Below are 13053 nucleotides of genomic sequence, written 5' to 3'. Positions count from 1 at the left end.
ACAAGGGTGATTTGATTATTTGATCTATGTTAATTTTTCCTCTGGATAAAGACCAGGAAATGAAAACACACGGCAGCAATGCAGCGGTATGGAAAGTGTGGCTGTTTCAGACAGCATTGCAGACTGCGTTATGTGTTTTTTGAAGTCACACCTAAAGTAGCAAAGAAGTTTCTCTTGTTTTTTTTTTTTTTTTTCAAAAACCCATTTCGGTGTGTAATGTACTTTAGAGTGGAGGTGATGTGCTCTTTGCAGATCAGATGAGTTGGCTTCCTCTTGCTGAACACTCACGGTTCTGTGTACTTGCTTTTCAGGGGCATTTTTGTCAAGGTATGTAGGACGGTTCAAAAAAAGTTGGAACTCTGAACTTACAAGCAAACATGCTTTAACATTTTAAATTGGATTTTAATGCAATTTTTTTTTTTTTTTTTTCTATCAGGTCAAAATGTTGTGCACCCAGTTTTAGATGCCGAACCCCATGCCAGGGCTATTGAGGGTTTGCTGGTCCCTTTACAGGGCAGATAGTCATTGTAATGGTAAACACACCTTTGAAATGATAAAATCCTGTATCATGAGCAAAACCACAGACACAACAGAGCTTCATCAGGTGGCTGTTCAGCCGTATCATGAATCAAACAGCTATTTATTGCGTACAAAGGGCTCCTCTCCGCCAAGCCTCGAATGGTTAGACCAACTGCAAAGAACGAAGGAGGGGCCGAAACCTCTGAGAGGAGATTCTCTCGGCATACGATTTTGTTATTTATGTCTACCAATAATGCCCTGCGTGTTCTCCCCTTCCCTGCATCATTTCCCTCCACGCACTCAGGTTTCACAGACACACCAAAATTATGCAGGTTAACTGAAAACTAATTGGTACCAGCCATGCTCCCAATTTCAGCTGTGATAACAGCCGGACCCTTGCAACCCTGTGAGTAGAATAATTGGTGTAGATAATGTCTTACCAGCTTGCAGGGAAAACACCAGGTGTCCACTACAGTATTCTCTCCATTGAGAGGGGAATCATTGGCTCAGTATCACCTGGTGAATATATTACTAATACTGCAAGTGAGAGGGCCTCAATGCTCAAGAACAGGTGTGACTTGCAGATTCAGGGTTGTGGTGGGTGTCCCGTCATGAGGGTGTATTTGGAGACAATTAACGCAGATTTAGCTACGATTTAAAGCCCATCCACGAGTCTTGTCACGAGAAAACCTCTCAACAGTGTGTTTTCTTACTGCTTCCACATTCTGGTAAGCTGTTTCTCAGCAGTGAGAAGAAGGTTATATGACTCTGGGTCCACCTGCTGATATGTCAGATCTATGAGACACTGACCTCATACATTTATTTATCCGCATGTTAGATTCATGCTGATGTGCTCTTTACTAGTCCATGGATTGCATTGCCATTTGTACTGGGTGCTGGATCCTTTGCAAGGTTTCCTCTATTTTCTCCCTATTTATTTATTTTTTTTCTGTCAAGTCTGCAGAGGAAAACTATTCCTAAACAATCGTAATTAAACAATATACTTGTAACCAAATTAAGGTTGCATGATGTTCTCCTTATTCTCTAATCATCATCCTATGCAGAAAATATTGCCATGTTTTCCCTTTTCTTTATTTTCTGATGCTATTTTCTTAAGTTCAAAAAAGAACTTTGCATTTGCAAAATACTGTTTTGCATTCAAAGCATTATAGCTCTGCAAGAGAATGTCAGCTCCAGGTAAACATTTACGAAACAAGATTTGGAATCGCTTTCAGCTGAACGTACACAATACTAAGACTTGACTGCATTGTTGATTTGCTTGCCCTCCAGTTGTTTTTAAATATTGTGAAATTGCTCTTGAATTATGATATAGCACATTTGTTGAAGTGCATTTCACAGCTTGAATCATATATCGCCTCCTCCTCCTTCTCCTTCTTCTGCTTTTCCCTTGGGCTGTGCCCTTCAAGGGTCGCCGTAGCGACTCGTCTGCTTTCACCTACTCTCTCCTCACCAAGTTACCTCATATCCTCTTTCCTTCCATCCATAAATCTCCTCTCCAGTCTTCCTCCAAGCCTCCAGCCTGGCAGTTCCTCCATCCGGGGCATACCTCCTCCTAGCTCTCACTACCGATCGCAATGTCATCTGCAAATGTAATATTCCATGGTGATTCCTGTCGAACCCCATCTGTCAGCCTGTCCATCACCACTGCAAACAGGAAGGAGTTCAGAGCGAATCCCTGAAGCAGTCCCACCTCCACCTTGACCTCTTTGGTGTAAAGGGTCACGTACATTCTCTGTTACAGCTACAGCGCAACACATCACTGTCTCACAGCTGGCATACATGTCCTGCACCAGTCTGACATACTGTACTTCTCTGCCACTCCAGACTTCCTCATATGAATATACTTCCTCTCTCGGCACCCTGTCATACACCTTTTCAAGCTCTACTGAGGCACGATGCAGCTCCTTCTGACAGTCTCTGTGCCACTTTATCGACTTTCTCTAAGCAAATACGGCATCCTTGGTACTTAAATAAATCATGCCGTGTTATAAAACCCACATGGAAATTAAATTGACCTGTAACGGTACAGGCTGACATATATCATATCTGTCTTCACAATATTAATATAAAAGGGGAAATACACACTGTATCGTCTCTATTTTGGTCTTAACCAGATGATTGACAAAGGAGACTGTATTATACTGAATTTAATACATACTGATCCTTATCTTTCACAATGAGCCGGCTTTAAAAAAAAAAACGTACATTTTGTGTTTTGTTTAAACATATCTACATGTGTAAAGCAATCACAGATAAACATTTGCATTTTCCCCATCATCAGATGAAAGCGCGAACAACCTTCAAATGACAGAATTCACGCACCAATAATCTTCCCTCTGAAACAATACACCCCCTTCTAAAGAATGCAAATCTAATGGAAAAATCTGTGTGACCGAATCTTATGAAGGAATAAAATGAGAGGATTTCATATTAATTCGGTGATAATTTAAAGTGATAATGGAAAGTGGGGGACAGAGCAAGACAGTAAATTAATAGCTGCCAGGCAGCAAAAGCCATGTTCTCTGAGGAACTTGAGGTAATGAAGATTCAGTGGCAGAGGAAGTGAAAATGACTTATAAATCCACTCAAACACAAGATAATTTTACATTTCTCCGATAATCCCGAGGTGAATATCAGAATAGGAGACAAAGTGCATTTGCATCGCAATGAGACCTCTGGACCAATCAGAGGAGCCCTCAGCCCCGCACATGCGCAGTACGTTCGTAACTCGGTGTTCCCAGCAGCAGTCGCAGGTTAAATAGATGTCGGAACTCTTAACCTTTTCGGCCACGTTCAACGTCAACGTAAGTTCAAATTAGCATTTTAAACAAGAGACGAGTGTTTAGAACCCGTTCTTTTTTATGTCGCGTTCAGTAGCCGTCGCTAACGGGCGGCGGTGGTGGTGGGTCGGGGTTGGTGGTGGCACAACAAAAACATCCGAGTAAAATCAGAATCCGAATCCCAAGCCGCTTCGAAGCGTCCCGTGATCCGTCACCTGACTCACCCTGGAGCCGGCTCACCCTCCGAGGTGGTGTGGGTTAGAAACGCTGAGGGTTTTCGAGGGATCGCCCTCCCCCTCCTCCCAGTCAACGTGTACCTTGATTATTTGAGCAGCAACAAGAAAGTTTATCAACTTTCTATTTGTCCCCCCCCCCCAAACCTTTCCTCCCACCCCACGTCATCTGACTGAGTAAATAAATCTGATAGATCATGATTATCTGTCCCTCCGTGTCTCTGCATCCAGGACTTTTGCTTTTGTTTCCTCTTTTTCTTGGACAGGAAAGTGCTCCTCCACAATGGCTGCTGCGGCTGGAGCTCCTGCTTCTGCACAGCCGACCAAAAACAGCCTCCGGGAGGACCTGACGTGTGCCATCTGCTGTGACCTTTTCCGGGAACCCGTCATGTTGGCCTGCATGCACCACTTCTGCAAGCAGTGCATCTCCAGATACTGGAGGGGAGCCCTGGGCCCGGTGACGTGCCCCCAATGCCGCAAGGAGTTCAGCAGCAAACAGTTCCAGACCAACTACCTTGTGACGGCCATGGTGGAGAAGATAAGGGCCACCAGTGCAGACGGTCACATTAAGAACATGGAGGTGAGCAACTGTGACGTTTGAAATGTCTCCGCCAAATGGGATTGTATGTTTATTTCCCGGTTCACGCTTGTTCTTTCCATGCCAGTTCCCGTTCTCACTGTGATTCGGGCGAATAGTGCAAAACCCGAGTGCGCTCTCCACTCTTTTTTTTTTTTATTCATTTTAATAACAGGACAATGCCCTAAGCAAAGGAGGGAAGTGCACGGCCAGAATAATAAACCCAAAGCTGCTGAGGTGTTCAGTTGTTTGGTGTGTTGTAATAACATGTTGAATCATATTATCGCAGAGGAGTGTATCAAGGGGGCAGTACTTTATATTTTTTCTGGTCGCTCAGTTTTGTGCATGACGGACGGGTGACGACCAGACATTGGAAAGGTCCCTATTCAGCAACAGTACAAAGAGTCAATACAGCAGTTATGCGGATTTTCCATCATGTGCTTTGGTTTTACTCTACGTACCCTCTTATTGTGTAAAAAAAACAAACAAACTGTGCTAACTCTGTACCCCCACCCCAAAACAACTCGATTTCATCTTGGTTTCATTACCTATTTAGGACCAGATATTATTCCGAATCCTCACGCCGCAGTCAAGCTAATACAAGCATTTCCATTTTCCTTTCTGATTTGTGGGAGACATTGTTTTTGTAATCTGTGTCAACTGTTGAAATGCTAACCGAGCAAACAGTGTGTGTTTTACGTCTAATACACCAGTGTGTTTATTACTGCTGTACGATCTGAGTTGGTATGAAGCCTTTTGGACTTTGTAATTCAATAATTCTTTATTACCCTCTAACAGGCTTAGCCCGTTAGACTGAGGGTTCGGCTTAGCAAATCATTTTTATCTCTGTGGGATAATATCATAAGGAGAGCAGTTACTCAGCTATCGACAACCATGTTGACACGATACTTAAGTTATGACAGAATACATATTACATATTAAAAATATGATCTGCATAAAGTTGTCAAAATCCCAAAGGGCTGTCAGAAGCTTTGAAAGGTTTTCTGTATGATTATACTTGCTGATAGGTCTGATCAAATTAGCATTAACTAGCAACGGGCATCGTTAGTGCAAAAAGTGGGAGGGCAAAACTGCCCCTCTCGCCTCTGGTATCTCCTGTCGTTGCCCGGTGGTGTAGCAGCCAGCAGCTAAAGAGACCTAGACGTTATTGTTAAGCAGCGGTTCTGTGAACACGCCGACACAGTGTTCAACAGTGTGTCTGCTCGGTAGACTTCAGAAGATTCGGGCCAATTTGTAGTCTATAAAGCAAACTTTGGCAAGGAGGATTAAAAAGAAAGGCGTTATGTTTGGACAAGCGACTGGACTAGATTGGATATAACCACTTATCCCCAGCTCCTCTTCCTGTCACACTGTCTGTGAAAATGATCCGACTCTGAGCCTTTCTGAAGCTTCCGTCTTCTTAAATAGAGCCACTGTAGACCAGGTCAATAATTTGTGTGAGGTTTAGGCTGTTAGTGAATCTATTTTTAAACTCTTCCACCAAACCAAGTTTTTTTTCAATTTGTGTTGTTTATCTAACAACAAAGGCACATTTTATTTTCTGTCAAGAAAAAACACGTTAGCTAGCTTTCTGTGACTTTTGGCCATGACACAAAAAAATGTCTCATGGTCCCTTCACTATTGAACAGTTGGTGGATTAAATCTGCTGTTAGGACTGCAATAAACAACTATTTATCATTTTCATATTTCTATAAAAATAGGTATTATTACCTTTTATAACTGAATGGAACGGCCCTATCATCATGTCACTATCCCCAAAATAGCAGTATCATGATATTAATGTTTGCAGTATTAAGAGTACTTGGGATTCAGTGTTTGCTTTGAGAAGGTCAGAAGGACCTCCATTGCGCTTTTGTAGACCTAGAAAAAAGCATACGTCAGGGTGCAAAGAGAGGAACTCTGGTATTGTGTGAGGAAGTCTAGAGTGGCAGTGAGGTATGTTAGGCTGGTGCAGGACATGTATGCTAGCTGTGAGACAGTGGTACGGTGTGCTGTAGGGGTAACAGAGAAGTTCAAAGTGGAGGCGGGACTCCCATCAGGGATCAGCTCTGAGCCCCTTTTCGTTTTCAGTGATGATGGACAGGCTGACAGATGAGGTGAGACAGGAATCTCCATGGACCATGATGTTTGCAGATGACATTGTGATCTGTAGTGAGTGCAGGGAACAGGTTGAGGAAAATCTCGAGAGCTGGAGATACGCGCTGGAAAGGAGAGGACTGATGGTTAGCCACAGCAAGACAAAATGTGTGTGTGTGTGTGTGAATGAGAGGAACCCTGGTGGAACGGTGAGTGCTACTGGGAGTGGAGATCAGGAAGTTAGAGGATTTCAAGTACTTAGGGTCAACAGTCCAGAGCAACGGAGAGTGTGGAAAAGAGGTAAAGAAACAGGTTCAAGCAGGTTGGAATGAGTGCAGAGAAGTGTCAGGGGTATTATGTGATCGAAGACTTTCAGCCAGAATGAAAGGAAAGGTGGACAAGACAGTGGTGAGACCAGCGATGCTGTATGGACTAGAGACAGTGACAATGACGAAAAGACAGGAGGCGGAGCTGGAGGTCACAGAGACGTGAAGATGTTGAGGTTATATTTGGAAGTGACGAGGATGGATAGGATCAGAAATGAGCCCATCAGAGGGACAGCACATGTTAGATGTTTTGGAGAGAAGGTCAGAGAAGCCAGACTGAGATGGTTGGGTCATGTACAGAGGAGGGATAGTCAATATATTGGTATTGGAATTGGAGCTGCCAGGCAGGAGGTCTCGAGGAAGACCAAAGAGAAGATTTATGGACATAGTGAGAGAGGATATGAAGGTAGTTGGTGTGAGAGAGGAGGATACAGAGAAAAGGGTTTGATGGAGAAGGTTGATACACACACACACACACACGAAAAAACACACACACAAATTGAGAATATAAACATCTTGTCAAACAATAACTAAAGCGGCAGTGATTCTGTTTATAATGCCAGCTTGCTATTTTGGAAATGCTGATTGGTGCCACTTTTGTCAGTTACCTATGGAAGAGAGAAAGTATCAAGAAATACAGCATTATCCTTGTTTTGGTGACACAGCATATCCGAAGGTTGAGACGGCAAGTGCGGATAATGGATCTTGTTTTTACTCCTTCTGATTGTCTAATGTTTAATAGTTCCGTTTGAGCGGTTTTATCTTGAACTGTGACTTTGTTTGCTTTAAATAGAAACAACTGAAAGAGGCCCTGAAGACCCAGCAACTGAGAAAGCAGGACTTCTTCAACCGAATTCGCAGGAGCAAAGACAAGCTGGAAACCATAAAGGTGCACTCCTGGGGATGTCATGGGAGGGCAGCACTTAACAGATAAGAATGCACACGCTCCTTTTTAATGGCTGTTTGCAATATGTCATTGTGTGTATCTAATGGCGTGTGAAGATGCAGCAAGTGACATTTTGTGCTTTTTATTTTTGAAATTACTGGTCGCGAATGCATAAATAACTTTGTCATTAAATGGCCATTTCTGTGTCAGAGGTACAAAGGGAACACCTACAATCACATCCTGACATCAAGACAGTTCTGTAATATAGTTGAGAAAGAAGATTTCGCACTTCATCAGTTCTAATTTCACCTGAAGTCGGATGATTGACAAGACTGCATTGCGCCATTTGACAAACTAGAAATGGGCAGCAGCGATGGAAAATGAAAACACATCTCATATGAGAGACGGGGGGGAAGATAAGACTGTGAGCTCAGCTCTGTGCGCCGCGCCGAGATGATAACCAGGAAATTCCCACCCTGCGTAAACATTCTGTAGCTGTTTGACAGATAGGTATTTGGCACTGAGTGGAGATCCATTACTCCTCCTTTGCTTCCCTCTACAGATCTATACTTTTGGAAAAGTATATTCTGAGTGTTCATGGAACAAGCCACTTGACATTGTAGCTGACCCTTGACAATTTTTTGCCAGCGGGTAAAACGTGTCAGCGGGTGTATGGCTGAATTATTCCCCGAAAGCGCGACATAACAAGAGTCCTCCCTGTGCCCAGAGAGCGGGAGCAGATCTGCAGGCGCACGTCGTCGGGGAATTCAGAGCTCTCCATCAGATCCTGCACGACGAGGAGGCCTGTATGCTGGAGCAGCTGAGGCGAGAACAGGAGGAGGAGACAGAGAAGGTCCAGCGCCACCTGGAGGCCATGGAGCATGCAATGCGAGAGCTGGAGGAGAACACGTCAGAGCTCCAGCAGGCCGCCGAGGCCCCGGATCTGATAGAGGTGATGATAATATGTCATCTGAGAAAAACGTGCTCAAGTGTGGTCCGCTCTCCGGCGAACATGGAAAGCTCACAGTTTACGTTGGCCCAGGGCTCAATGAACCACTACGCAGACATACGTGGAAGGATTTGAATTTCTTCCAACGTACGTTCATTCATTGTCTGCACCACTTATCCTGTGGCACTGAAGTCTCTCCCAGCTGTCACCGAGCGAGGGTGGGAGTTAAACCGTGACCAGGCGCCGGTCAGTCACAGAGACAAATACGTCATTAAAAATTCAATTTTAAAGGGCATGTTTTTTTTTTTAACAATTATATCCCATAACAAAATGTCAGATATCTTTAGTTAGATCCATGCAAGCGCTACCCCCGAGAAGCCATTTTCTTATATATTAAAAAGAAATAAACACACTGTACATACTGTGCCTTCGGCGTGGTATCTCAGTTCTGGACTTCAAGTAAAACAAGCTATTAGATTTGACTGGAAGCTCTTACATCAATGAAAAAAAACCCCGTTAATGTGATTTCCCTTCTGTTTCCCCCTGTCTAGCTCCCTCAGCTGAGGTACGTCACATTTCACTTTTATGAAGGATTGATGGTTTCTGGCATTTTTTTGCTCCTGACACCTGCTTATTTGATTTCTGCCTCCGCTTATGCCCAGGCAACGGCATTCGCGAGGGGATAAATGAGGCAGTTTGTTAATAGATGACTGTTGACTTTCTTCGAACAGAGAGTCGGCGCAGGTGGATATTGCCCCGATGTTCGACGTCAGTGCTTTCAGCAACAGATACATGGCTCCCTTGCAGTATATCATGTGGAGGAAGATGTTTAAGTCTTTGAAACCAGGTAATTTTCTCTTTGCGCTACAGCTACCACAAAAAGATTTGATTTTCTGAGCTGGTTCTTTCTCAACAATGGGAGTAATTACTGAAAAAAGCTGCTTTAAATTAGGATGTTGAAGTGGCAGATGAATTATGCTGATGAAACCGTGGCTCCACTGATTGCAGATACTTCCCATTTTAAATGTGACACTTGTTGAATTCCATTTTACAAGACGTTATCACTGTATAATGGAATGAATCGTTTCACCCCGAAGGTCCTTCTCCATTAACATACGATGTCGACACAGCACACCCCAGCATTTTCGTCTCCAGAGACAAAACCTTGGCCGTCGAATGTGACGGCATGATCTCACACAACGACCACACCAAGCGCTTCCTCCAGTGCGTCAATGTTCTGTCTGCCCAGAGCTTTCAGTCGGGCCGACACTACTGGGAGGTAGAGGTCGGCCCCAAGCCCAAGTGGGATCTGGGCGTGGCCTCCGAGTCTGTGGAGAGACACGCTCGGATCAAGCTGAGCCCCGAAAATGGCTACTGGACACTGCGGCTGCGAAACAGAAACGAATACTCTGCTGGCACCCAGCCCTGGACTAGACTGCAGCTGGCCTCGCTCCCTAAGAGGATAGGGGTTTTCCTGGATTGCGAGGAGAGGAGAGTGTCCTTCTTCAATGCCGACGACATGAGCCTCCTCTACGCGTTCACCAACGGGCCAAGAGGCAAGGTGTTCCCCTTCTTCAGCCCCTGCATCAGTAACGTCAATCAGAGGGCTTGGCCGATCCAGCTCCTTCACTACCCTCCTGCCCCGCTGTCCGCCTAACACGGGTCCCGTCAATAAAAATGATTTCAGTATGCAAGCAACGTCTTCCAATCATCAAGCAAAGACTGTAATCTCTAGGGTACAACAAGATATTGCAGCCATTTTTCACATGATATTCCTCGTTTTAAATGTTTTCCAGCTTTCATCACGTAATTATTTCCAGATTCTTCGTCGGGTCAAAAGCCCGGGCGAAAAGCTCCTTTGTGCTGGCATAAGAGTGAGAAAACACAAGAACAACATATTCAAACATCTCCCATTTTTTTACAATAGTAAGATGTGCAGTGTAGGCACAGCGTAGACTACATTTGATAAATGCTGCTCAGCAAAGTATTTTGATGAGTAGGATAGATAGTTTTTCTGTGATTATCTGTATCACTACCGCCTCCCATCACACAGTCTTTGTACTCGATACCTAAAGGTTTCATTAATCATCACGTTTAATCAGCAGGAAGGAAAAGTGCAATTTATCATCGAGAAGTGATTTCTCACGCGAACGGATTTTAGTTACACTTTTCCATTGTTGTAGTTGTTCGAGCGCTCGCTACTATCCAGCTAGATCTATTAGCCACCCCTTGTATGTCAATGCCTTTGCACACACTTGCTGATGTTAGGACACTGAGATAAAACAAATGCAGTACTCATACAACGGCGCGCCACATATTATCATCAGACCTATCGAATCTGTGCGGGCAAACCCGATTATCAGTTTATCACGTTCACAGACGTGAAAGATGCAGCGACAAACACCTTGCATGTTATTATCCACTTTTGAATGGACCTCTAATCCGAACGAGAGTCTCTCCCTCTGTTGTAATTAAACCCAATCGCTATATGGTGGAGAGTTTCAATAGCAATTTTTCAGACTTTAAATTTGCTGTACAATTCGCTGTTAATACTAACGGTATGTAATCAGACCTAAATCATGTAAATAAACAAACACGATATTAAACGAGTTTACTTGCACCCTGTTGCGGCTTCCGTGCTGCAACCTCTCCCCAAAAATTAAGTAAACACCTCTAAGGTTTAAACACCAGAGTATTTCTTCTGAAGGGTGTGTTTGCTGATTGGGATTACGATAATTACTGCATTCATTGCAAGTGTAGGAGTGCCTGAATGTGAACTTGTATGGGCGACATGTACACTGTATGTGTCACGTTGATACCAAAAAGTAGCTCTGGGAATGATTTGCTGTACAGAAAGTATTGTACATAATCACAATTATATTTAGTGCTGTTATTTTCTTGCGTAATATCCTTGTTGAATACAAAAGCAATAATCACTCATGGTAATAATAAATCATTGTGTCCTTATTGTCTTTGATATTCAGTTCTTCATCCCCGATGTCATGAAGTGCCGTGACTGAGCGCGATACAATCAAGGATGTTATTAAGAATCATCAAAGTGCAGCGAGGCTGCGGTTGCTGGGAACCCAAAGTGGTTTTTTGTGAGAGTGTCAGTCGAGCAAAGACGGCGGCGCTCCCGCACCTGGGCAGGAACTCTTGAATACACGAGCCATCTTTGACACGTTAAAAACTACAAGAATAGGCAGGATCTCCCGTTATCTTCACAAACACCGACGTCCTGTTTCCTGCCCACAGATTAAAGGTCAAATAAACTAAATGGCCGTGAGGATGCGCTTGTGCAGGATATTGCCGCCTTCTTTGGCGATTGGAAAGCGGATAATAAACTGCACAAAAGTGTAATCAGTGCAACATATGATGAATGCGTTTGACAATCGCTATCTTCTCACTTTGACCTTCTAGGTGCAAATCACACATGTTTTAAGTTGAGAAGTGCTGTGTACTGAATATTCACAAAAAGATTTGACATCTGAGATCCACTCAGTCCCGCTCGTTTATGCTTCACGCTTATCTTGGATCCTGTTTCCTCGCTTAGAACGGTCTAAATCCTCTTGCCTCAAAATGCCTTTTCAACAAACTTCAGTGCGTAGTTTTCCTGAGCAGCAGTGGCCCCTACTTGTACAAAAACGCAAGATTGTGCCTTCGTATCTGACAAAGAGAGGTAAAGAAGTACAGCGCCGTAACACTACTAATGCCATGTTTAAGGAAATAAAATAGCAGAATAAAGTACAAGTACGGGGCTCTGAGGAACAGAAACGCGGAACAGGATGTTGGAAAAAATGTAAAAATCTAATGAGAGGGAGAAAAAGAAGGAGAACTTGGACCTCTTCTCCTCTTCTGGTTGAAGAAAAAGAGAGAAAAGGGGTGGTTTGCAGCCACTAGGCTGGCACAGCATGCAACCAGGGGTATCATTAGAGAACCGTTATTTCCGCAGATGACAGTGATCCATTGCTTTGCTTATAATTCTACACAAACCAAAGATGAGACAGTAAATCTCGAAGACGGCACCGGCGCCTTTGAATTTCGCAAAAACTCATAAAACAAATTCATCGTGAAGTGCTGAATCGTACAAACAAATGCATTAACATTATAACGGTTAGCTTACTTAGAAACCCGGTTCGGCTCTGGAGGGGCTTTTTTTTTTTACAACATTTATTCAAAACTTCTGACATGGAGTTCCACGCGTTACATATTTATGAACACTCGAAACTACAGGCCAGAGAAAAAACATAGAAATAATGAAGGGAAAGCAAATGCAAATGCCCAACTAGGGAATATTCATCCTTGACAACCAAATAAAACTTGTATACCTTCCTCACCTGAGCTTCCGAGTTTCCTTATGAGTACATGAACAGAGAGGGGCTGAGGAACGGAGGTATGCCGAAAGCCACTACGCCTCCAATGATGATCTGTCTCGGGGGAAATATCTGGCAGATCAGGCTTGGCTGCAGAGTTGGACTCAAGGTCCGGTGACCTGCTCCTCCCTGATGCACAGAGGAGTCCTAAACCACCATTAACAAAAACAGCAAGATGAAGAAACCAGAATGAAACCTGCAGCAACCCTTCCTCAGACACGTCAACTCTAGTTATTTTTTCAGGATTGGACCTCGGAGGATGTTGCCATCATGAGAATATTCTTCTTCTCCT

The 13053-nt window shown here is 43.8% G+C and overlaps 1 protein-coding gene across 1 annotated transcript; it reads left to right on the top strand.

Annotated features, from left to right (window-relative positions):
* The first annotated feature begins 3255 nt into the window (after positions 1-3255).
* trim105 (tripartite motif containing 105) lies at positions 3256-11353 on the top strand. Its single transcript, XM_086139232.1, has 7 exons — positions 3256-3344; positions 3820-4133; positions 7347-7442; positions 8167-8391; positions 8940-8953; positions 9120-9235; positions 9486-11353. The coding sequence occupies exons 2-7, from the start codon at positions 3837-3839 to the stop codon at positions 10043-10045; spliced, it is 1308 nt and encodes a 435-aa protein (XP_085995358.1). The 5' UTR covers positions 3256-3344; positions 3820-3836; the 3' UTR covers positions 10046-11353.
* The last annotated feature ends 1700 nt before the right edge of the window (positions 11354-13053 follow it).

The sequence above is a fragment of the Fistularia commersonii genome, chromosome 31 (genome assembly GCF_037954325.1).
Source record: "Fistularia commersonii isolate RoL2024-O1a breed Wild chromosome 31, RoL_Fcom_v1.0, whole genome shotgun sequence".
NCBI classification, from domain to species: Eukaryota; Metazoa; Chordata; class Actinopteri; order Syngnathiformes; family Fistulariidae; genus Fistularia; species Fistularia commersonii.
Note: the sequence above shows the minus strand (reverse complement) of the source record. Positions and strands in the feature narration are given on the sequence as shown.